This window comes from Sapajus apella, unplaced genomic scaffold (assembly GCF_009761245.1).
Source record: "Sapajus apella isolate SASKATOON/1434 unplaced genomic scaffold, GSC_monkey_1.0 scaffold6, whole genome shotgun sequence".
In the NCBI taxonomy this organism is placed as follows: Eukaryota; Metazoa; Chordata; class Mammalia; order Primates; family Cebidae; genus Sapajus; species Sapajus apella.
Window position 1 is genome coordinate 1,247,416 of NW_022436946.1, and position 24,009 is coordinate 1,271,424.

The following is a 24,009-nucleotide window of genomic DNA, read 5'->3' on the forward strand; positions in this document are numbered from 1 at the left end:
AATGAGACAGAATTTGTTTAATTCAGACTTTAAAAAATGATAATTTTTAAAAATAGAGTTAGTGGTGTATCTATATGTTATATATTACATAACATATGTACACCACATATAATATATATATCATATGATGTATATATAATATATAATACACATATAATTTATACATATGTATGTATATATATTTTTTAATCTACATAAACTTATTTGATTGCAAAACTCTACCCTCTTCCCCTAGTCGCTGCTGGCTTTCGTAAGTGCAGTTTGAACTACTGAAGTCAATTGGACTTGGAATCCTTTTAATATTCAAAATCTCATTTTTAGGCCCCAAGTTGGACATAATTGTACATCTGTGTTCAAGCATTATGTAAACTCCCATCTGCAGAAGCAAAGTCTAGCAGGGAACCTAGTGCACTTTCTTGAGAAAATGGAGAGACATCGCCACCTGCTGGACAAAGGTTATTAATTCATTAATTTAGTGTTCTGAAGTACGTAATTCTGCACATGGAAAAGTTTTTCAAGAGCTGAATCTTAGGAATCTTACTTAAAAAACTCTATTATCATCCTATATCTATTAAATAACATGCTATAGAACAGTCAGCAAAATTCAATATTTGGCATAAGCTAAGGGAATTGCCCCCAATAACATCTCAACAGTGGGTTTCATTGAAATGTTTTAGCTCCCTGATATTTCTGGTAAGAGTTCAGGCATAAAAGCAGATGATTATTTTTTAAAAACCTCATCAACTTGGATTATGGGTGTATTTCAGCTCATTAGCATGTCACTGTGGTCATATTTCCACTCAACTTATTCCCTGTGATTATTTCTGGAATAGGCTATTGACTAGAATATAATTGTTCTCCTCTGCCGAATTCAGTAATACAGAAAAATTATTTTTTTAAAGGCAAGAGATTTCCTTGTAATATATCAGCTGTAACTGGTGAAATAGGTCAAGGTTTATCATTTCCTTCATTTGTTCCTTCCAATTTTTTCCTTTCTTTTACATAGAAGTTACAAAGAGAGTCTCAAGTCCTAGTTTCTCTCAGGGACAGCCCTGTCTCTCCTGTCATGGGCTTGGTGGGTGGGCTAATTGCTGAACATTCTTCATATAGTAAGGCTGGGCTAAGGACTCTACATGGATTGATCAGGCAAGACTCACAGCAACCTATGAAGTAGATAAGATAAAGATTATTTATGCATCTTATTCAGGTGGGAAAACTGAGGCTTAGAGGGGCTATACCTTGCCTCTAGTTATGGAGTTAATAAGTGGAGGAGGGGCTCTAGCATGCAGGCTGTCTATCCCAGAGCCTGTGCTCGAATCATTATGACATACTGGGGTGGGCACAGTGGCTCATGCCAGTAACCCCAGCAATTTGGGAGGCTGAGGCAGGTGGATTACGTGAGGTCAGGAGTTTGAGACCAGCCTGGCCAACATAGTGAAACCCTGTCTCTACTAAAAATAAAAAAATTAGCTGGGCATGGTGGTGGGCACCTGTAATTCCAGCTACTCAGGAGGCTGAGGCAGGAGAGTGGCTTGAACCCAGTAGGTGGAGGTTGCAGTGAGCCAAGATCATGCCATTGCACTCCAGCCTGGGCAACAAAAGTGAACTCTGTCTCAAAAAAAAAAAAAAAAGGTGGGCAGTGGGTCAGTGGTAGAGCATTTGACTGCATTATGACATACTGTCTTCTCCATGGGCATGTGTGTGGTATGAGGAGAGAGGGATGCAAATTGTGATCAGAGAGTTTGAGCTGGGATGCTTGTCTTGATCACTGGAACATCAGCAGCTGCAGGGAAGAGCACATTCTGAAGGAGTAGCTCTTCAGCCAGGACTTCCATCTGTCCTAGAGGACACCAAGAAGTGGAGACCGCCCCTACAACTAAGCTTCAGGATTACTAAGGCAATGGGGACAGTCTAGGAATATTTTTGAAGAGATAAAAGCACCTCATAATTGTGCTAACTAATAAAAGATAGAACAAGAAGCCTTAAAACATTCTACATGATACACTGGTATTAGAACCGTGAGATCTTAAAGACCATCCACTTGAAAACTGTAACTGTCCTGTGGCATACGGGCAGAACCAGGGCAGGCAGATAACTTGAAGATCTTCCTAATTCCAAACTCAACATCCTTTCCTTAAAGAATGACTGTTCTTTATTATAAATAGGTCAGTCTTTCATCATTTAGTATTGAATTCAGGCTGATATTTTCACTGATGGATAAACATTTGACTTATTTCTGTAGCATACTATTTAAAAGTTTTCTTCTACATATTTGTTATCATTTTCTAGCAAATATCCTCAAAATCGAAAACTGCAACATAAATGAAATCAGTGAGCCCACTACTATCTTCCTAATAGGGGGTCTAATTTATCATTCATGCGTAGTAAAAAGAAAAAAAAACCATATTTAAATGTGTACTCTGTGATCGTTTATAAAAAATATTTAAGTATAAAAATAGTATTTCAAACAAAGCATTCAGCTTACAAATGAACTTAAATCCTCAAAGTTAGGATTTAAGTCACTCGTTTGGAATTCGTTACACATTTTTCCTTTGTAATAGTTGGCGACTATATTCTCAAGGCAGCCCACAAAGTCTAGTAAATTCCCTACTGTGGCTCCAGTGTTTACATTTATAATGGAAACATGTTGAAAATAAATACTAATGTAGCGCTAGGCATGGAAAGTATTTAAAACACAAGGTAAAAGGATTGGACACATGAGTTTTCATGTCGCTAGGAAGGCGGAAAGTAATGGGTTAATATTAGGTCGCAGAGTTCTATGTCTGGATGCTAGGTGGCGCTATTGAACCAGAACAGCTTGGTTATTTGCCAAGTCAAGGGTTTATACAGGGATGCTCATATGACTGCTCCTATTACACATATTCACATGCTCCTTGTCTTTCGTGTGCTTATTTATTTTGGCCCCTACCACCACCGAGATTTTAGCTCCTGAAAATTATGACTAGAAAAAGATTGATGGCTCATAGCATGTCTAAAAGTTGAGGAGAAAAAGTATTCAGAAATACATTAATACCCTTACACATTTTTGTGGATGACTATGGATCAGTCTCTCAACTTCTCTGGGCTGGCTTCAGTTTCTCATTTTTATTTTATTTTATTTTCGAGACAAGGTCATGCTCTGTCACCCAGGCTAGAGTGCAATGGTGCAATCATCATAGCTCACTGCAGCCTCAACCTCTCTAAGGCTCAGGTCATCCTCCCACTTCAGCCTACCTAGTAGCTGGGACCACAGCACATGCCACCGTGCCTATTTTTGGGGGGTAGGGGTGTTGTATTTTTTTGTATTTAAAATGAGGTTTTGCTATGTTCCCCAGGCTAGTTTCAAATTCCTGGCCTAAAGTGATCTGTCTGTCTTGGCCTCCCAAAATGCTAGGATTACAAGTGTGAGCCACTATATCCGGCCTCAGTTTCTCACTTTTAAAAGGTGATAAGTAATGAACAAATGTAATAGAGATTAATCAATAAAAAATATGTATATGATTACACATGTGATCATATGTAATAATTATGTATATATTCAACCAGTGAGGTTGCTCCTAACCAGTAAAGTCTGCTGGGGCCTTGGTGCTCCCTAAAATTCAAACTCATGGCCTGGACTGGGCAGTGTTTTCTGAATGCACACTCCGAGGTACTTGTCCCCGTATCAGCAGCTGCCCACTGGCTGGAAGAAATACCAAGCATACTCTCTTGGTTATCCATCTTGCTAAAACTCTTAATTTTTATTTCATCTCAAGTACTTACTATCCTAAGCTTCTGAGATACTCTATTCTGTCTCCGTGAAATGCAAATATTAATATAAAATGACTATTTAAAAACACTTCTAAAGGCTAAGTTTCTCAAATATTTTTGGTAGGAGACAAATTTACTTGACATCAGCATATATTTCTAAAATAAATGAACAGAGGAAAAGATAGTCAAGCTGTTATTGAGAAAGGTTATTAACTTGTCTAAATGGTGAGTTATTGGGAGAAGTAGTATTGATTTGAAAGAATTAATGAGGCTGGGCGTGGTGGCTCACACCTGTAATCCCAGCACTTTGGGAGGCCAAGGCGGGTGGATCACTTGAGGTCGGGAGTTCAAGACCAGCCTGACAACATGGAGAAACCCTGTCTCTACTAAAAACACAAAATTAGCTGGGTGGTGGTGCACGCCTGTGATACCAGCTAATTTGGGAGGCTGAGGCAGGAGAATCACTTGAACCTGGGAGGTGGAGGTTGTGGTGAGCTGAGATCGTGCCATTATGCTCCAGCCTTTGCAACAAGAGTGAAACTCTGTCTCAAAAAAAAAAAAAAAAAAGCATGAATGAATATCATTTCCATCTAAAATAAGTGACAAACCATATGACTAACAGACATTACAATTTTTACTAGTTCTCCAAATAGTCATTGCTATTAGCGTTTTATCTTCTGTAACAAGTCCGGTATATATATCTTTAGTATTGCCAGAGAGGAATTACTAAAAATCAGTAAACTCCTGCAGTTTTTTTTTGTTGTTTTTCAGTAACAGGACAAGCACCAAAGAAAAATGGCAAGTGGTGTTTTTGCATCTTAATTCAGCTTGTCAGCCTTAGTTCACCTACAATGACTTAAAGGTGACTAGATTCCTTAAGCCAGTATCTTAGATTTTAGTTTTTCTTCTCTCTGTTCTCTAATCTACTCAGTTATCAAATTCTTCAATAAAGGGCAAGATTAACAATTTCAGGATGCCCTAATACATGAATTTGGACTAAAAATACAGAGATGAGATGGCGAAGGGACTAGAAACTTGCAGCTATTCTTTCCTTAACCTATTTCACACCAACAACATGGGTGCTGTCTTCCCTGGGGCTAAAATATATTGAGAACCTGGCCAGGAGTGTGTGTTGATCACTTGTCTTCTGCCTCAGGGGACATGGAAACTTGTTGGGACAGAGGAACTGTGGACTTGCTTGGTCTTCTTGTGAATATATCACAAGAAGATGCCCAAGAGATCACAAAGCACCATAGAATTTACTGAAGCAACAACTCAAAGGTTCATTTTGTTGGGCATATAATGTGTGGCAGCTGAGAGAGTCATGATGGGGTGATCTTTAAAGTATTTGACAGCCACTCAAGGACTGAACTCAGAGCAGTTGCTGAGTGTGGGGTCCTGAAATCCCCCTTGCGCCATGAATTAGTCCTCTCGTTACATTGCTGTTGGAAAAGGCGGGGGAAACAAGGAGGGGCGGCCAGGCTGGCAGGTGCACCCTGAAGGCTACAGAGAAGCATTTCATTGTTTTAACCACTGGTCCAGCTGGACCACGTGGACTGGCCAAGTGGCCTGGCTTATGGAAACCTTTCATCCTGCTACACAGGAATACCAGATGTCCTTTATTCTCTTTGATATATTTACTATGCCAAGCTCAGAGGGAAAAATAATCTTCAATTTATAGGTGGAAAGATCATGGCTGAAAGTAAAAGAGCTAACAGTAACTCAGTTTTCAGAAATCATTTCTCCTTAAATTAATGTACTTTCAGATCACAGGATGAAGGCCCACAATTTCTGAGAAGTCACATATTTAAATGGAGAAAATAGGAAGTCAACATGATATACCCTGACAAGAGCCACCATCCCTGAGATGGTGAAGGTAAGTGCATCCTCTGGGCTAAGGTTTTTATAGGTGGTTTATCTGTATTCAAAAGCATGAGATAAAAATATCTTCATCTAGGTCCTCAGGTCCACAACCCTTGAGCTGGGTTTTTCATCCTATGAATGGTGTGTGTTCTAGACCCCAGGATGAATCATGATGTAATTGGAAGAGGACTCTCATGTTGGCTCACTAATCCTCCTACCAAATGCTGAGACAAGAGCATGCTCATGAAAAAAACAAGGCTCTGAGGGTCAGAAATTTAGGGGTAGTTTAGCTGGGTGGTCCTGGCTTGGCATCTCTCATGAGGTAGTCATTAACATGTTGGTTGGGGCTGCAGTTATCTGAAGTTATCTGAAGGCTTGACTGGGGTCATAGGATCTGCTCCCAAGATGGCTCACACACATGGCTCTTGGTTGGAGGTCTCAGTTCCTCACTATGTGAACCTCTCTTCATCCATAGCAGTTGACTTCTCTCAGAGCAAATGACTGAGCAGACAGGAGCCAAGTTGGAAGCCATAATATCTTTTATGGAGAGTGTTCATCTCTTGTGTCAGCAGGATTTAGTTAGCTCTTTATCTCAGACTGTGTATTAGATAAACCACACCACACCACACCCACCCACCCACACACACACAGACACACACACACACACACACACACACGCCATACAACAAGATAAAGCCAAATGGAGAAAATGACTTTTTTCTTCAAAGGAGTCTAATTTAGGGTAAGACCTCTCCTTGCACAAAGAACGGAGTTTATGTTGTCTTCTAGAAAAAAAGAATCATATCACATCAATCACGCAATCACGTCACATCAAACTCTTTACATTACAATTCTGTAAACTCTTTAAATGGCTTGTTGTTGAAAGGGCAAAGGAAATCCTAGTTTCAAAACCCAACTATTTAAGGTTTATTATGCTTCTAGCTATTTAACTCACATTTCCTGCTGAGTAGACACACCTGCAGGGCACACCTGGAGCTTTCGGTCATGTTCCTAAATACAGGTACATGAGATTTGAACTCCAATGAGAGCTGGGAGGCTAAGACAGCCTCCACCAGCTATCCACCTTCCTTCAGCAAGCCTCTGATGGTGGTAGGGCCATCCTGACCTCATGCAACAGGATCCAGGGCTCTCTGGGCAAAGACCAGTTTACCTGGGCCTTGGGACCTGCCAGTGATGTAGATGGGGTTTGGGTTTGGCTGTGGAATGTGAGGCAGCAGGCTGCATTTGGGGAGCTTTTTATCTGCTGCTTCTTTTTTTTTTTTTTTTTTTGAGACAGAGTGTCACCCAGGCTAGAGTAAAATGGCACAATCTCGGCTCACTGCGACCTCCGCCTCCTGGGTTCAAGCCATTCTCCTGCCTCAGCCTACCAAGTAGCTGGGATTAGAGGCACCCACCACCCCACCTGGCTAATTTTTGTATTTTTAGTAGAGACAGGGTTTCGCCATGTTGACCAGGCTGGTCTCGAATTCCCGACCTCAGGTGATCCACCTGTCTCGGTCTCCCAAAGTGCTGGGATTACAGGCATGAGCCACCCCGCCGGGCCTATCTACTGCTTATTTTTACAGGGAAAAATGCCTTCTTCCATCTCAGGACAACAAAAGACAAAACAATAAAGAGGTCACTGAATGTGTATGCAAGGTTTGTTGTCACAGCAGTCCATTAAGAAGAATAGGAAAAAACAAACCATGTTGTCTTTCTCTTTGGATAAAATAACAATGAGAAAAATAAATGACGGATTTCTGAAAGTAATTATATTTGTGATGATACCACAGGCAGCCCTTGGAGTTGCTTTGCCACATTCTATTTCTTACTGCTATTTGGGGAACTGCTATATGGTTTGTTAGGATAAAATCATAATTGTATTTTCAATTTGCTGCTCTATCTATTCCACTGTCAGGATTTGGTACACTAGAGTGCTTTTATCAAATGGAAGTTGGGCCAGAGAGAATGCATCACAAGGATGGCGCTTTCCCACTCATGCGTGTTTCCATCAGTGGAGTCCAGGCGGGCACCCACGGATTCATCTGCACACACCCCAGCAACATGTTCAAGAAAAGGCTCATAGAGAATGTTGCCAATTTCAGTTTCCATGGGGAGAAATGGAGCCATTAAGCCTTTGGAACGTGGTGATTTTATGTTTGAACATAAAGCTCAAGATTTTGGAATCCGCACCTCCTGGTTGTCACTTTCCTTTGCAAGCCCAGGGAACTAACTGCCCTTCAGCATCAGAAAAGACTGTTTCACTCCTTTACTTCCTCAGATCTTTTCAAGGCGAGCAACCCTGGATACAGACCTCTCACGGAGAAAAGCTTGCTTACAAATGGAGTTACCTGGGTCTTTGTAGATACTGAGCACACCCTTGAAGTAATGAGGTAAAAATCTTTCCAGTAAAAGCAGCACATCTTCCAACTCTTCAAGAATCCCCACAAGCAGGAAGTTTTCATTCACGTTCAGCTTTGCTCTTTCAAGGGCCCACTCACCAGGCTCCCTTTATGGATATAAAAATTATTTTAAAATCAGAGAATCATATTTGAAATGCAACAACAAGATGCTGAAAGTTTATCCCCTCTACCTCCCACCTTCAGTTGCATAAGTCCAAATCCTGTTTCCCTCAAGGACCAGCCCAGATAGATACCCCTCCGGAGCCTCCCCAGACCTTCCAGCCGGTGTCCTGCCCTGCTCACGGTTCCTTCTCTGTCATTTTCATCTGTGTTTCACACCAAGCCCAAGGCCACGAATTTAGAGATCTTGCCTAAGTATTGTGGAAGAAGGAATGCAGGTACAGGCTGTCAGGTCCTGACAAATACTGATTAAGGGGTGAGTAGAATGGCTTTTTAACAGGAGGACCAAAATGAACCAATTAAATGAATTAAGAGGTTTTGACATACGAAACATACTGACACAGTATTTATGTAGAAATCAAAAGAGGCGTCAGGTCGTGCCTATTAATCCTCTTATTCTTTGGAAGAGTTAAAGAGAAATGTTTGGATTTTTGTTTTGTTTTATTTTGTTTGTTTAGATTGCAGAAGGAAACAGCCTAGTCTCATCTGTAGATCAGATCTCTGAACTGAAACTTAGGTGAGTCAGAAAAGCCCAGGAGTGGGGGGCTCCAGGCCTGGCTGCCATTTATCATCTGGGGGAATTGGGTGAGTCAAGGTTCTCTTTTGAAAAATGGTAATAATAACCGTTACCTAGTTCAAAGCATTGTTGTAAAGATTGTACAAGGTGACATGAAGAAAGAGTTATAAAAATCATTGTGTGTGTATCAAGGTACAGCATCATGAGTCACCTCTCCAAGATTAGGAAATTTAAACATCTAAAAAATACTACACAATTTAAAAAGCACTTTAGGGAGTTCAAATCATGTTTCTTGTTATAAAGACAGTCATTGTGATCAGCAAGTGAATCATCTCAGTACCGGAAGCACTAAATGTTAACCAGGAGGTATTTATTATTGAGGCAGGGGTCAGGGGCAGGGGAGAGGCCACCTGGACTCAGGGAGCTTAGAATGAAGTCAAAAACGAACACTCCTAGCCCTGCAATTTGGACCATAAGCAAACTCTTTTGTTACAGCGAATGAAACAAGACAGGAATAACAACAATACGCCCAACACCAAAGCAGAGATCACTGCATGAGCGAAAACAGTACAATGCATGCGTTGCCAACGTAGAAGTAGCAGTTCTCGTTTGGCCTCTTCAGAAACACAAGGACCCTCCAGTTAATGTTTCCTTTGGGGAAGAATGTCACTTCTGGTAGCAGGGTTGATTTCCTACCAAGCAAAGATAATGCTTCATGGTTGCTGCCATTTCTTCTCCAGGCTACATTTGTCTAGTACAGTGGATTTCAACTATACTTACACCAGAAGCATCTGGGGAGGCAGCTGCACACGAGTCTATGATTGGGTGGGGGTTCTTCACAAGCAAGCAGGGGTTCTGATGCAGGGCCTGGGCAGACCACACCCTGGGGGTCCTGCCTATCTGAGTAAGTCACTTCCTAAAAGTCGTGCCTTCAAGTAAGGTTGATGAGTGATCACTACAAAACACTTTCTTCTCTGCCTACGAAGTATATCTACTACAGGATTGTGGGCATGGGCTTCCAGTGTCTCAGACCCAATAAGACATGCCACTAGGGCAGGTTGTTGGTTAGGTCAGTCACTGTAGAGGAGCAGGCTGGGTGTTTGCTCCTGGTCTTCATGATCACATGGGTTGAGTAGCGACAAGTATGTTTTAGGTATAAACAAGGGTTTGGTTCCAGTTACAAAGCTTTACATGGTCGTCCCATGAGGCCTCTGTTAGACCCTGATTTTTAAGTTTCATTATTTATAGGACATGTGGAGTCTCAAATGTTATCTTGAAAGATGAATAGTAAATAGGAACCGAATTCCAGGAGGTTGAGAGACTAGGGATACAAAAGATTCCCACCGGGCACCAGGCTGGTGGGGTTCCTGCCCTTGTTGTGCGCATGTGCATGCCATAAGCCTGCTTTAGCCCTTACCTGCATCTAGGATGCTGTCCACAAAAGTACGGGATGATGTAAAATAACCTGGGGTTGGAACACTCGGGATAGTTTTCAAGAATACACTCATTGATATCCTAGAAGAGAAAATACAGCAGTCAAATGTCTTGTAGTCTCTGCAAGGCTCTATCAAATGCCACACAGTTTAAGTAAAATTCATGATTGAATTACATGGGCAAGCCTTGAGAAGATGGAGAGAATTCATAGATTTCATGAGAAAACTTCCTTTTTGCCTCCAGCATCCGGCTCCACTGGCCAGGCACACACAGGGCTGGGCCATTGTAGAGAGTGCATGCTCTGTTGAGTAAACTGTATCTCTGCACTTCCTGGTGGCTCCAAGTCTTAAGCTTGGTCACAGGCCTTGGGAGAGCAGTTGTGCCCACTGTGCTTTGTGGTGGCCCCAGTAGTTGCCAGCAAATGAGTAGGCATGCAGTTGGCAATTCACAAATGTTTGTTGCATGAATTCGGTGTTTCTCTGCGTAGCCACACATCCAACAATTAAGTACCTACAATAGTCTCGTAAGGGTTTGTACATTTTAGAGGGGCTGTAAAACCATTTCTAACATTACATTAGCTTAAAAAGTAATGGGATGTTTCTATATAGATACCTCACTTTCAAAGGCAACAGTTGTGATTTCCAGGTTTTCCATTTCTCTTACATGAGGTTGGACATGGTGTTTCTGAGGGCATTACAAGAGCTTGAAATGGCTTGGTGGGGATAAGAAGAAGGGCTCAAAATCAACTTTTATCAAAGTAGACTACATTAGACATCATAAATAAGACATGCCTGGTTCTCAGGTATTCCTAAGGAGAAAAGATAACTCCATCTACAAATAAACCAAACAGCTGTAGGATGTTTTTCCAGAGACAATATTGGCAAGGCAGATTAAGAGTGGACATAACTCCCAAACATGGTTGATGAAATTTATGAGTCGGTAGAAGCTACCGTACCTGATACACAGGTGTAGGTGTAGGCATTTAGGTGCGGGTGTTTGGCTATTAACAACTTTTTAGTTCAAGTTGGGAATGAGAGAAATATAATTTATACTTTTTCTTAAAAACAATAATCCTTTCATACTTCTTCAGTTTATATATCAGTTAAGTAAATTACACAATTACAATAACAAATTCAATGGAAATAAACAGAATCTGCAAAAACACAATTGAGAGTACTCAAGCACTTGAGTTTACCATGAGGAGCAGAGGTGCAGTTCCCAGAGAGGAACATGTGAGAAGTGAACAGGGGACTACATCAGTCCGTTCAGCCATGTGGTTAGGGGAAGGTGATTAGCAGCATCTCACTGTGTATGAAAACACATTAAAAATGCATGACACTAGTCCCAAAATACCTTTCTAGGAAGAGTTTGACACTGAAAGATGTATGTGTGTATATACATGGGTCCCCATGTATAATTCATAGCTGCAATGAATTTATTTATTACAACAAAATATGGCATAACTTAAATGTTCATGAATGGGGGATTGGTTTTAAGAGAAATTATGGTACAGTCACACAATGTAATACTGGATACTTGGAAAGAATGAGGAGGATCTATGTGTGCTATCCTGAAAAGTCTTTGATAAATTTTCAAGTGAATAAAGTTGACCATAGGACAATATGAACATGTAGGACAACATGAAAATAAACATGCTTACATAAACACAAAAGCATCTGGAAGCGGACATAGCACATGATTGAAAGCAGTTATTTCTGGTAGTTAGCATAAAGGAAGATGAGAATACACTGAATTGTTCTTTATTCTTTGCTTAAAGTATTAGCTTTTATTACAATGTATGCATCTTACATTTACTGTGAGAAAACTGTACAGAGATTTACACACTGTGAAACAAACCAATGCTTGTGTAGGCGGGTGCGTGGGCTTTGCCTTGAGGATGCTCTGAGCCCCATGCCCCCCTCACGTTTGAGGGTGTCCTCTGGTAGTTGGCCTATCCCAAGGACCTGAGCCTTTAGTCCGAGAGACCCAGTCACCCTGGTGGCCTCCCTCTGCAGCAGTGGCAACAGGGAGGGGGCCAGGAGCTGGGTGGGAAGCAGAGCCTAGGCCAAGGCAGTGTTCATCTGCTGAGGTTGAGATTTCACAAAGAAGGACAGAGTAAAGCGATGGGGGGCTCCCAAAGAGCTGTCACCTACACAGTCAGCCCCCCAGAGTCCTGCATTAACAGGAGGGGTGGGGCCACAGAAACTGCTAGAGCCTCCTACGGGGACTCTCATGGCACCTGTTGCTTCTCCAGAGTTGCCCTTGAGCAAGTACGTGTGCACTTGTTTTAGGTTGTAGTTCCCTCAGAGCACAGACTGTTCACAGCATCCCTAGTGCTCAACACCCTGCCTGAACAAAGCAGGAATGCAATAGATACTGAATGAATGAGTGAATAAATGGCAGAAGGAGAGAGACAAGACACACAGCTCCAGAGCAAGAAAGGAAGCAGATACTTCTTCTATTTGCTGACCCTGCCAGGTTTTTGTTTTCAGCAGCCTTGGGCTCACAGGAGTAGACAGAGGGCATCAGCTGGTTGGTGAGGGGAGGGCGGAGGAGGCGCTGGGGCCTAAGAAGGCCACTTCCCTATTGGAATCCACAAATAAACTCAAGAGGTCAATTTATGGGAAGACATAAATTCCTAGTTTTAAAAGTGCAGTTAACAATTCTTTTCTTAGACCAAGGCGCATCCTGGGGGATTTCAAAGAGCTCCATTTGAGCCTATTAGGTTGATGAATGGTGTTCATCACAACCCATCTAAGGCGACGCTATAGGAGGATATAAATAAAGATGACTGGACCGGAAGATCCAGAGGAAGCAGAAATGAGCTGAGAAGCCCCAGACGTCGAGCTGCCAGCTGCTTGGCCACAACCACAATAAATGGGGATGCTGCTGCCTGGCAGCCTGAGGACCAGGGGTCTGCAGGAAACTGCTGCTGGCACCTCCCACCAAGTCCACTCTTAGCAGAACCGAGACCTTCAGTGAGCGACATTTCAGCCTCCTGGGAAAATGAACGGGACCAGTGGGCTGCACTTACAGTGGCCTGTTCTGACGGGTCTCCCGGGACCATTTGGTAGCCCTGGTGTTCATGATTTATCTTTGGTGTAAGGTTTAATATCCTGCTTTGTTTTACAATCACCTTTTAATACCAAAGTTCTCTTAGCACATATATTTTCTAAATGATTATGGAACTTCATCTTTTCCTTCCATGTAGTGCTTCTAGGGTAAGATTCCTTTTTCAAAAAAAGAAAAAAAACCATTTAATGTGGATTTCAAACTCTTGTCTAAGATTGCCACCGCACTGATGACTTGAAGCAAGCCAGCTTGCTTGCCAGCACTTCATCTATGACGTGCTCGCCTGGTTCCTCGGTCTCGGCACACACCATGGGCACCGCTGCAGTGCCCTTCCCTGCCAACTCTAGCCCTCTTTATCATGGGGTCTTAACGTGAGACCCCACACTGCTCAGGATTTTGCATTATTAGGGAAATGAGATCGTCTCTCTGAGTAAGCATTCCAGGTAACTATGAGAATCCTTTTTATTGCCAACACTATACAAAAATTAATCCATTTGTGTTGTAATGTATTCTAAACTGTACCACTTTAGAAAGCATAAGCTTTCCTCCCTCTAGATTTTCTTCATGGGTTCGTCTTCTTCCATTCTGATCTTACAGGAAATTCATCCTTTATTCATTTGCTCCTGTAATGTTTCCACCAGATTGATGGTGACGGGTGACACTCGCCCTGAGTCAAAAGGGCCAGCTGGGCTCAGAGAAAACCCGAGTCGCTGCCTCCAGCTCAGGGGAGTCCTTCCTGAGGCCTCTCTCACCCTCACTCCCACAGCCCCTCTTCACCCCCACAGGATGCTGACTGCAGCTTCCCAGCGAGCAGCTGGATCTTCCTTCCACTTCTCTGCCTTGCCACTGTGCAGCCTCCAGAGTTGCCCCAGTCGCTGATCTGAAATGCAAATCCATCCATTGCACTTCCTTGCTCTCTTTGGAGGACTCTTATTGACAATGCAACAGGGATAACAATCAGGGCACCTGATACAAACGGTGAATTCCCTGGCGGGACTTCCAGGGCATTTGATATGCAGGGCCAGGAATCTGCATTTGAAAGGAGGACCTCCAGCGACTGTGAGAGGATGGTCACTCTTCAGGAGCTGTCTGTGTGTTAGGTAATTCATCCCATGCCTTTGCTCTTCCTCTCCCTTGCCCCTCCCTCCTCACCTGGTCTCAATAGCAGACCCAGGTTTCTGCCCGGGAGAGTTAGCACACTCCAGTCCACCTGAACTAGCATTCACTGGGGTCCAGGAAAAGGAGGCAGATGTGGCCATGGGCTTCCTTCCATGCTGGCCATTCACTGCCCACCACATCTGGCAGGTGGGGTCCCTGGGACAAGGGCTCAGGTGTCCCACATCGCATACTGTCTCCACTGTTGGCTGGAACTCAAATGTCTCTAGGTGTGGGGTCTGTCTGGAACCTCATCTATCGGCTGGGACCTGGCACTCTAAGCTAGCTTTAGTCCTTAGGGATAGATCTGCTCCCAACATTCCCTGCCAGTGGCCAGGATTCTTTTAGAAGTGGACAGATTTCCTCCTGCTGCCCATGAAAGGACTTCCAAGCTGGACGGAGTGCCACCTGGCATCCCGAAATAACCTTCCCACCCACCTTGCAGGGGCTCCTCTGTGCATCAGCAATTGCTTCACCCACACTAGGGCTCGCTCTAGAGATCAGACGCTGCTCTGGAGGCCTGGACACCTCCCACTCACGCCCTGCCAGCCAATTTTCACAGCCCTGTCTCCTCCTCCTCACTCTGCATTGCCAGGCCCACAGGCCTCTCGCCTGCTTCTGCCTCAGACATAAAACTGCTCATTTATTTCTCTGTAGATCAAGAACTGCTTCCTCTCTTGGATTTCTAGTTTTAATTTTAGAAAGGGTAGAAGGAAGACAATCCCAGGTGGAGTTAATTTTATCACAAAAGGTGAACTTAGGGACAATCCACGTGTTATTTATTCTTTTATAAGACAGCACCTTGTCTAAAAGACGCTGAAGTGAAAAAAGGCTTATTGGTGTTTTTACACAGCTCCATGCTTGAAACATGATCAGCTTTGTCCATATGGCCCATGGCTTTCAAAGACAGGATTTCTGGCTGCTTTCAATAGCAGAATCCTTAAGAGGCCATATGCAAAGTTCCCTGAATGAGGAAAAATAAATTGGATGCTGGTCTCAGCTCTATGACTAATTAGCTGGGTGTCCTCAGCTAAAACATGCAATCTCTGAGTTTCCGTAAACCACATAATCTCAGTCTGTGGAACTGCAGATGGGTGTACCTGGTTCCCTAAATAACCAATTTTTTTTTTTTTTTTTGAGATAGGTTTTGCTCTTGTTGCCCAGGCTGGAGTGATGGAGCAATCTTGGCTCACTGCAACCTCCACCTCCCGGGTTCAAGAGATTTTTCTGCCTCAGACTCCAGAGTAGCTGGGATTACAGGTGCCTGCCACCATGCCTGGCTAATTTCTTTTGTATTTTTAGCAGAGACGAACTCGAACTCCTGGCCTCAGCCTCCCAAAGTGCTGAGGCTACAGACATGAGCCATTATGCCTGACAATTCCCAACTTTTAAGACTAAAAATTTTAAGTTTTATAATCTCGAGATCTAGAAAAAGTGGTTATTTCTTAGATTCCAAAACTTATGAGTTAATACAAGGCTTTTACTCTGCATTTATCATTTAAACTTTTTCACCTTTCACGAATGGCAGAGAGAGAAAAGCACCAAGGTTGGTATCAGACAAACCTCAGTTCGAATCTTGGCTGTACCTCTTGTGAGTTGTGTAGTCTTTGGCAAATGTTCACTTTTCAAAAGCTCAACTTCTTCATCTGTAAAATGAGGACAATAATAGTTGCCTCATAGGCCTTTTGCTAAGATTAGAAATCATGTATGCCAGTTATTTTACCTGCCACTCACCTGTTAAGATTGTGCCATCTTTATTATACCTTCAGCATTTCAATTCCCCTTTCCTTAATCTTATATTTAAAAACACAATTCCTGGCCAGGTGCAATGGCTCACGCCTGTAATCCCAACACTTTGGGAGGCCGAGGCAGGTGGATCACCTGAGATCAGAAGTTCAAGATCAGCCTGGCAACATGGTGAAACCCCATCTCTACCAAAAATACAAAAAATTAGCTGGGTGTGGTGACAGGCACCTGTTATCCCAGTTACTTGGGAGGCGAGGCAGGAGAATTGCTTGAACCCAGGAGGCGGAGGGTGCAGTGAGCCAAGATCGCGCCACTGCCCTCCAGCCTGGGCAACGAGCAAAACTCCGTCTCAAAACAAAACAAAACAAAACACCCACACAATTCCTGGTGATTCCGATAGTTTTTTTTTCTTTTTTTTTAAATAGTGACTGGCTCACTCACAGAGAAAACAGAGAAGAAGAAAAATATGGAAACATGTAATGTGCTATCTATGTTAAGTCAAAACAACAATAGAATTTAATGGAAACACAAACACTGTTATGCAAAATATACCACCCGTGGAACTTTGGATTTCTTATAGTTCATCTTTCTCTGCACATGACACAATGTAACACAATGATATAAAAAGCTCTTTTTCAACGTGGATTTAAAATTGATTTTGGAACCAGTCTTCACACACTAAGAATATGGGTAATATGGAAAAGGACGGTTTCTTACGCTGGCTGTGTTAGAAGTGGGAGAGGTAAAAATGACTGTCATTCACCATTGAGGCAGAGTAACCCAAATCCTTGACCCATAAGTGGACCACGGTAATCAGAGTACAAGTTTAATGGGCTAAATGGAGTTGGATGTGGTCTAAGCTAACTTTTATTGCCTCACACACTCTTCGTTGTAAGCCTTTTTCAAGCCTTGTAAAAAATTTTAAGCCAGAACCAGAGGAGTCAAACAAGACTTTTTAGTGAGGCTTAATGGATTTGAAAGTGGCATATGGCCAGATACCATCATTCTCCCATTCCATGCTCATGTCTGGTGTGAATCACTGATGACACACTCCAGCTGAGATGGGAAGTGTCCTTCAGAATTCTTCTCGATACAGCCATCCAGGAAGCACGAGCATCAGGCAGAGAAGCACTTTGCTCTCCCTGCTGTAAGCACAGTATGCAATGTTGGATGTTTAATATCTGTAGCATCTACTGTGGTGGCTTTGTGGTCCTTTATACTTCTTCTGAGTTTATGGCTATATGTCTGACAGCAGGATAGCAGATAAAGAATTTCAGGATAAGTGAGACATCATGCTACATTGACTTTATTTCACTTTTTTTATGTGACTTAAGTAAAGCTTTAATAAACTAGTTTTAAAATTTTGGGGAAAATAAAAATAGAAATGTCTTTTTTGTTTGTTTTTTGAGACAGTCTTGCTCTGTCACCTTGGCTGGAGTGCAGTGGCGCCATCTCAGTTCACTGTAACCTCTGCCTCCTGGGTTCAAGCAATTGTCCTGCTTCAGCCTCCTGAATAGCTACAACTACAGGCATGTGCCTCCCACACCTGACTAATTTTTGTATTTTTAGTAGAGACAGAGTTTTGCCATGTTAGCCAGGGTGCTCTCAAGCTTCTGACCTCAGGTGATCCATCCACCTTGGCCTCCCCTCAAAATAGAAATGTCTTTGGAATTGTCAGAATACATTTTTTTGGAGGGCAGATCTACCACCTCAAGCATTTATTATTTGTGTTACAAACAATCCAATTATATACTTTTAATTATTTTTAAATGGACAATTAAATTACCTTTTTTTTTTTTTTGAGACGGAGTTTCGCTCTTGTTACCCAGGCTGGAGTGCAATGGCGCAATCTCGGCTCACCGCAACCTCTGCCTCCTGGGTTCAGGCAATTCTCCTGCCTCAGCCTCCTGAGTAGCTGGGATTACAGGCATGCGCCACCATGCCCAGCTGATTTTTTGTATTTTTAGTAGAGACGGGGTTTCACCGTGTTGACCAGGATGGTCTCGATCTCTTGACCTCGTGATCCACCCGCCTCGGCCTCCCAAAGTACTGGGATTACAGGCGCGAGCCACCGCGCCAGGCCATTAAATGACTTTTGAACATAGTCACACCGTTGTACTAGCAAATACTAGGTCTTAGTCATTGCGCCCAGCTATGTTTTTGTATCCCGTAACCCTCCCCACTTCTCCCTCATCCCCCCATTTCCCTTCCCAGTCTCTGGCAACCAATCTTCTACTCTCTATCTCTGTGAGTTCAATTATCTTAATTTTTAGCGCCCACAAATAAATAAGAACATGCAAAGTCTGTTTTTCTGTGCTTGGCTTATTTCGTTTAACTTTAATGATCTCCAGTTCCATCCAACATGACTTCCATGTTGTTGCAAATGACATGATCTCATGCATTTTTATGTTAACATATCTACATTTATTTTGGTGAATATCCTTACTCACTGGGGACACTAGTCCAATGGAGCTCTTAAATTCTGAAACTGAAACACTTACAGACACAAGAGACCAAACACCTTTTTAAGTCATTTGAATTCTAAGAGTGTGCGTTTCCAGTTTCTATTGCATTGAACTAAAGACAAAGAAATAGTCACAGTTTTATGCTGAAATGTTCCATTGTAAGATGAGGACCAATCCAGTATCCAGCTCAGTTTTCATTAGATTTTGGAGGCTCCTTTCAATGAACTACAGCAAAGTTTACTAAGCATTTGAGATGACTGTGGGCAGGACCCTGTGCAAGCTGTCAGTGCCTTTCCCCCAGAAATATCCCTGCACTTCTTCTGGTTAACACAGTGTCACTAAAACAAGGAACCACGGTCTTTGAGGTTCAAGTGGTTTTGATGCTTTTCAGAGATGGGGAGCCCACAACTATAGTGGTTTCATAGAGAGTTTAGAAAACATGGGGCGCCTAACCAAATAAAAATAACACATCCCCAAGGAGTCGAACTGGCTAATAGACAAACTGGTTGCTTTTATTTCTATAGCAAAATATTTATCACAGTTATATTTAAAAGATCAAAAATATAACCAATTCAATTATAGAGGTTAGGGAAATTGTAGTACATGTCATTGTAAATAATTGCAGGCATTTAAAATGTTTAAAAAGAATATGTAACTATAGGAAAAATGCTTATCTGAGAAAGTCAGGATAAAATTGTATATATAATATGACTACAACTCTATTGGTTTTTTTTTTAAATGTATATTTTAAATATAAATGGGAAGAAAATAAATTTAAAAAAAGTTTTAAATGATTGGGTCTGTGATGGTAGAATTAAGGATTTTCCTCTTTTTCTTTTTTAGTCTTAAAATCTTATTTGATATATATGTGCTATTGAAAAAAAATTCAAAAATGTTTGTCAAAGTAATATGTACATGTCAAGAAAAAAAAAGAAAAAATGTTATAAAGAAAAGCAACTGTCCCTTGTTCTGTGCCTCTCTGCCTCTCAGTTGCGTCTCTCAGAGGGAAGAACCCGCTTTAACTGGATTCCACTTGTTTTACTTTCTCATTTTGCTCGAGTAACTCCCCAAGTAACTTTTTGCTTTGCTGTTTTCTAGCTTACCAGGAATTTGTTCTAATAATGTTCTTAATATTTTGCAGGTGATGTGTGTGTGTGTGTGTGTTGTGTGTATGTGTGTGTGTTTTAACATCAGAGGAGAGTGTGTGCTCTTGATTTTCTGAAATCTCACTATGGTAAACCTAGCATTGTGCTGAACACCTTGCAGGCCCTTTTAATCTGGGGCCTCATGTCTTTCAGGCTTAAGATATTGTGTGTGTGTGTGTGTGTGTGTGTGTGTGTGTGTGTGTGTGTGTGCGTGTGCGTGTGTTTAAATAATTTTCTCTCCTTTGTTTTCTGCATTCTTTAATTCTAGATTTCCTTGTAATTGGCTTTTGAACCTTGAATGATCTTTTATAATTGTTACTCTTTCATCTTTTCTTGCTCTTTTTGCTTTTCTTTTAAGAGATTTTTTGATCTTCCATGTCCTTCCATTGAATTTTTGATCATGACAATCATATTTTAATATCTAAGAATTCTTTATTGATGCATGCTGATTTCCTTCTCATAGCATCCTGCTCTATGGATGTAACATTTCCTCCAATCTCTCTGAGGAAACTAAGTAAAGCTCACTCTTAAAGCTTTCTTCTTTTTCCTAAAATTTGTCTCCCTTAGGATTACTGTTTCCGTTTGCTTATTTTAGCCTCTGTCTTTTAAGGTGCAGTCTTTCTTCAAATAGCTATGGCTGTTTACTTGTCCATTCATATTTAATGATGAGTCAGTAAAAACTGATGGAGAGCTGTGCTGACATTGGCAGAGTTTATCAATCAGTGGGCATCACCAGCTTGCTGGTGATTATTTAATGGCCAGATTGGAAGGTCTTTTCCCTGGAGACATTCAAATATTTTGGGAAAGAATCAATTTTTCACCCAGTAGACAGCTGCTGGGTGCTGGGCTTTCCCAGGCAGGGATGAAATAAAGGGATCCTCTTCCATACAGACAGCTCCAGTCCATCCTTCTGTGGTCAGTCTCTTGCTTTATCCATTGTCCTTGGCATTTCCAAATAAGCCTGGAGTCTTATTCATCTGTATTTTTTCCTCCAAAGTGCACTGGAGACTGGCTTCCTGGCCTGACTTTATCAGCTATCAACATTGTATGCCTTCTCCCAGGTATTTGTTCAAGGGTTTCAACATTTCGTTCTTCTGATGTTATATGTCTGACCCTTTAAAATGTCCTTATCATCATCTTAAGGGGTACTGGGTGAGAATTAAATACTGCGCTCCACTTGCCTTCTTACAGTGAAAACTGTTCTCAAGGGCTAGTTCCACTCACCTCAAGCACATACACCATGAATCATGTACAGATGGAGAAACTGAAATAAAATCAATGCAAAGGAAAACTTAATGGCAAACACCTAAGATCTCAGAAATACTGACTGCAAATCCCTGAAACTTCAAAATAGAATCTCATCTTTTGACTCAAACATTAATGCAACATTTTAAAATGTTAAAATATCTATAAATATTAAAAATGCCCTATTTTTTGCAACATAAATTTCTGCCTCTCTGGGAGATTTCAATTTTTCTCTCTCAAGGCTATGGCAAATCAGCAGGAAAATCTCTCACTAAATAAGTTAGCTCCTGGACTGCACAGCAAGGCGCCATAGCCAGCAGTAACAGTTGGTGGCTTACCAGCTGCTAAGTAAGGTAATTTCCTTACCCTAACCTATGGAAGCAACACTGTATCTCTTAAAGAAGCCAGGAGGCAAATTTAGATAGAAGTTTCTGAGTATGAGCAACAGGGGAAGAAACAAGCTAAATAAATAGATCTGGGCTCTCACTGCACCTTAAAAAGAAAAATGAAATACAAAAACGTAAGACAGCAAGAAGAAGCAACTGAAAAAACCTCTTGGTTTTTCAGGCTCCTCTGCTCCCTAGGGGTGGGGACAGATTGGATCTCTTTCTTACAGCCAAAAAAGCCCTTGTCTTAATGTTTGCCTGGAATGACATCTTGATCTCTTTTTGAAATGTTTTTGAAAAAGTAGTTGAATTCATGAGGTTAGCCATGATTTTGTGATAGAAGTCCAGTTAGGAGAAGTCATTCATTCATTCTCTCTACTGGAAGTTGAAGTTCCTAAAATCATTCAGAAAAACCCATCGAAAGGATTACTACAGACAGAAGACAATTAATGAGAGTAATATACCAAGACAGAGACGATGCTGACTCTGTGGCTATCGAAAGTGGGAAAGATGCAAAACGGAAGATCAGTTCAATATTTATGGCATAGAAATCAAAACCACAATGAGATACCATCTCATGCCAGTCAGAATGGCGATTATGAAAAAGTCAAGACACAACAGATGCGAGAAAGGCTATAGAGAAGTTGGAACACTTTTACACTGTTGGTGGGAATGTAAATTAGTTCAACCATTGTGGAAGACAGTGTGGTGATTCCTCAAGATCTAGAACCAGAAATACCATTTGACCCAGCAATCCCATTACTGGATATATATACAAAGAAATATAAATCATTCTTCTATAAAGATATATGCATTGAGATGTTCACTGCAGCACTAATCACAATAGCAAAGACATAGAATCAGCTCAAATGCCCATCAATGATAGACTGGATAAAGAAAATATGGTACATAAACACCATGGAATACTATGCAGCCATGAAAAGGAATAAGATCATGTCCTTTGCAGGGACATGGATGGAGCTGGAAGCCACTATCATAACAGCAAACTAATGCAGGAACAGAAAACCAAACACTGCATGTTCTCACTTATAAGTGGGAGCTGAACAATGAGAACACGTGGACATAGGGAGGGGAACAACACACACTGAGGTATGCCAGTAGGGTTGTGGGAGGGAGAGCATCAGGATAAATAGCTAATGCATGTGGGGCTTAATACCTAGGTGATGGGTGCAGCAAACCACCACGGCACACATCAACCTATGTAACAAAACTGCACATTCTGCACGTTTCCTGGAACTTAAAATTTAAAAAAATATCATGGCATAGGATGAGTGTAAGAAATGCTCCCTGTGAGTGGACTGCAGGTGGTGGTCCTGTCCGATTGTTTTCAGTTGGTTACAAAGATCTCTTTGGCCACAGTGGGGACCCTCCTTGAGGCAGCCCTCTTCAGTCTCTGCCCATGGTCAGGTTCAGCCAGGGAACTGAGCCAGGTGCAATGCTGTGAGGATCACAGCCACTCTCAGGTCTGCACTGCTCCCGCTTCCAATCGGCCACTGTCCTGGGTGTGACTGTGTCAGTGTGAACCCTGTCATTACTGCCTTCCCCCAGTCTCTTGAAGGCCTTTCATCGCCCGCAGTCATTCTTTTCTGATTCCCATCCATCAAACATGGCTCTTAGCTAGGTGTCTGGTGGAAATGATTTCATAAATTAATGCACACAGAAGAATAAATAAATAAGTTATCAAGCTCAATTTGCTTCCCAGAAATATTTGCATTTTAGTGGAAATCAGTCCTTTAATCCAAAGAAATGAGGTCTAATGGTGGTGGAGAGAGGGAGGGAGAGAAGAAGGAAGGGACTAACCTTTATTGAGTATCAATAATTTTATTCAGTAAAAGCTTCTGGAATGAATGAAACGTACACTGGAAACTTTGCTAATTCTCTCATTAAATGAGCAAAGTTTGGGCCCACTGTCAATTGGGTGAGATGTAGAGAGACTATTTTTAAATGGGGAATGTGGCAGCCAAGGATGCCACAAATCACACTCCTCAGGTTGTGTGCCCTTTGTCTTCTCAGAAGGCTCCCAGAGGTCACCTTAAACTTCCTGTCAGATCCTGAATTCTTCTCCAGCTTCTGGATTCTTCTTTCCTCTACAGTCAGGGCCACTCAACCCTCTCCAATCCTATGGCTAATCCTGGGCCCAGGGGAGAGGGATATAGGAAGTTCCAGTAAAAGGAAACATCAACGTACACAGAGGGTCCATTGGGGAGGTGCTGGATGGGCAGGGCTCCAGGACCTCTTGCCCTACCCAAGCCAGAAGAGTTCTGCTTTGCCTAGGTTTACATATGGGCTTCTCTGTAAGGCTTCATTTGATATAAAGTTTCTAGATCTGAGAATCATTGCTCTAGGCCAGCATGCTGAGGCTCAAGACATCTGATCACCAGCCTGGGCAACAAAAATTTGTTTAAAAAGTCTACAAAAAAGTTAAAAATATCAGCTGGAGCTATAATGGTACTTGCCTGTAGCCCCAGCTACTCAGGAGGCTGAGATGGGAGGATCACTTGACCCTGGAGGTTGAGGCTGCAGTGAGCTGTGATCATACCACTGCACTCCAGCTTGGGCAACAGAATGACACCGTGTCTCTCACACACACACACACACACACACACACACACACACACACACACACAC

The 24,009-nt window shown here is 42.0% G+C and overlaps 1 protein-coding gene across 2 annotated transcripts in view; it reads right to left on the bottom strand.

Annotated features, from left to right (window-relative positions):
- Positions 1 to 24,009, bottom strand: part of UST (uronyl 2-sulfotransferase) — a 321,292-nt gene that overhangs the window by 50,237 nt on the left and 247,046 nt on the right. For both annotated transcript variants that reach the window (XM_032274507.1, XM_032274509.1), the window contains exons 6-7: positions 10,130 to 10,227; positions 7,965 to 8,122 (exon numbers count right to left, since the gene is read on the bottom strand). In XM_032274507.1, the coding sequence (XP_032130398.1) occupies positions 7,965 to 8,122; positions 10,130 to 10,227 (256 nt within the window). The remainder of the gene's footprint in view (positions 1 to 7,964; positions 8,123 to 10,129; positions 10,228 to 24,009) is intronic.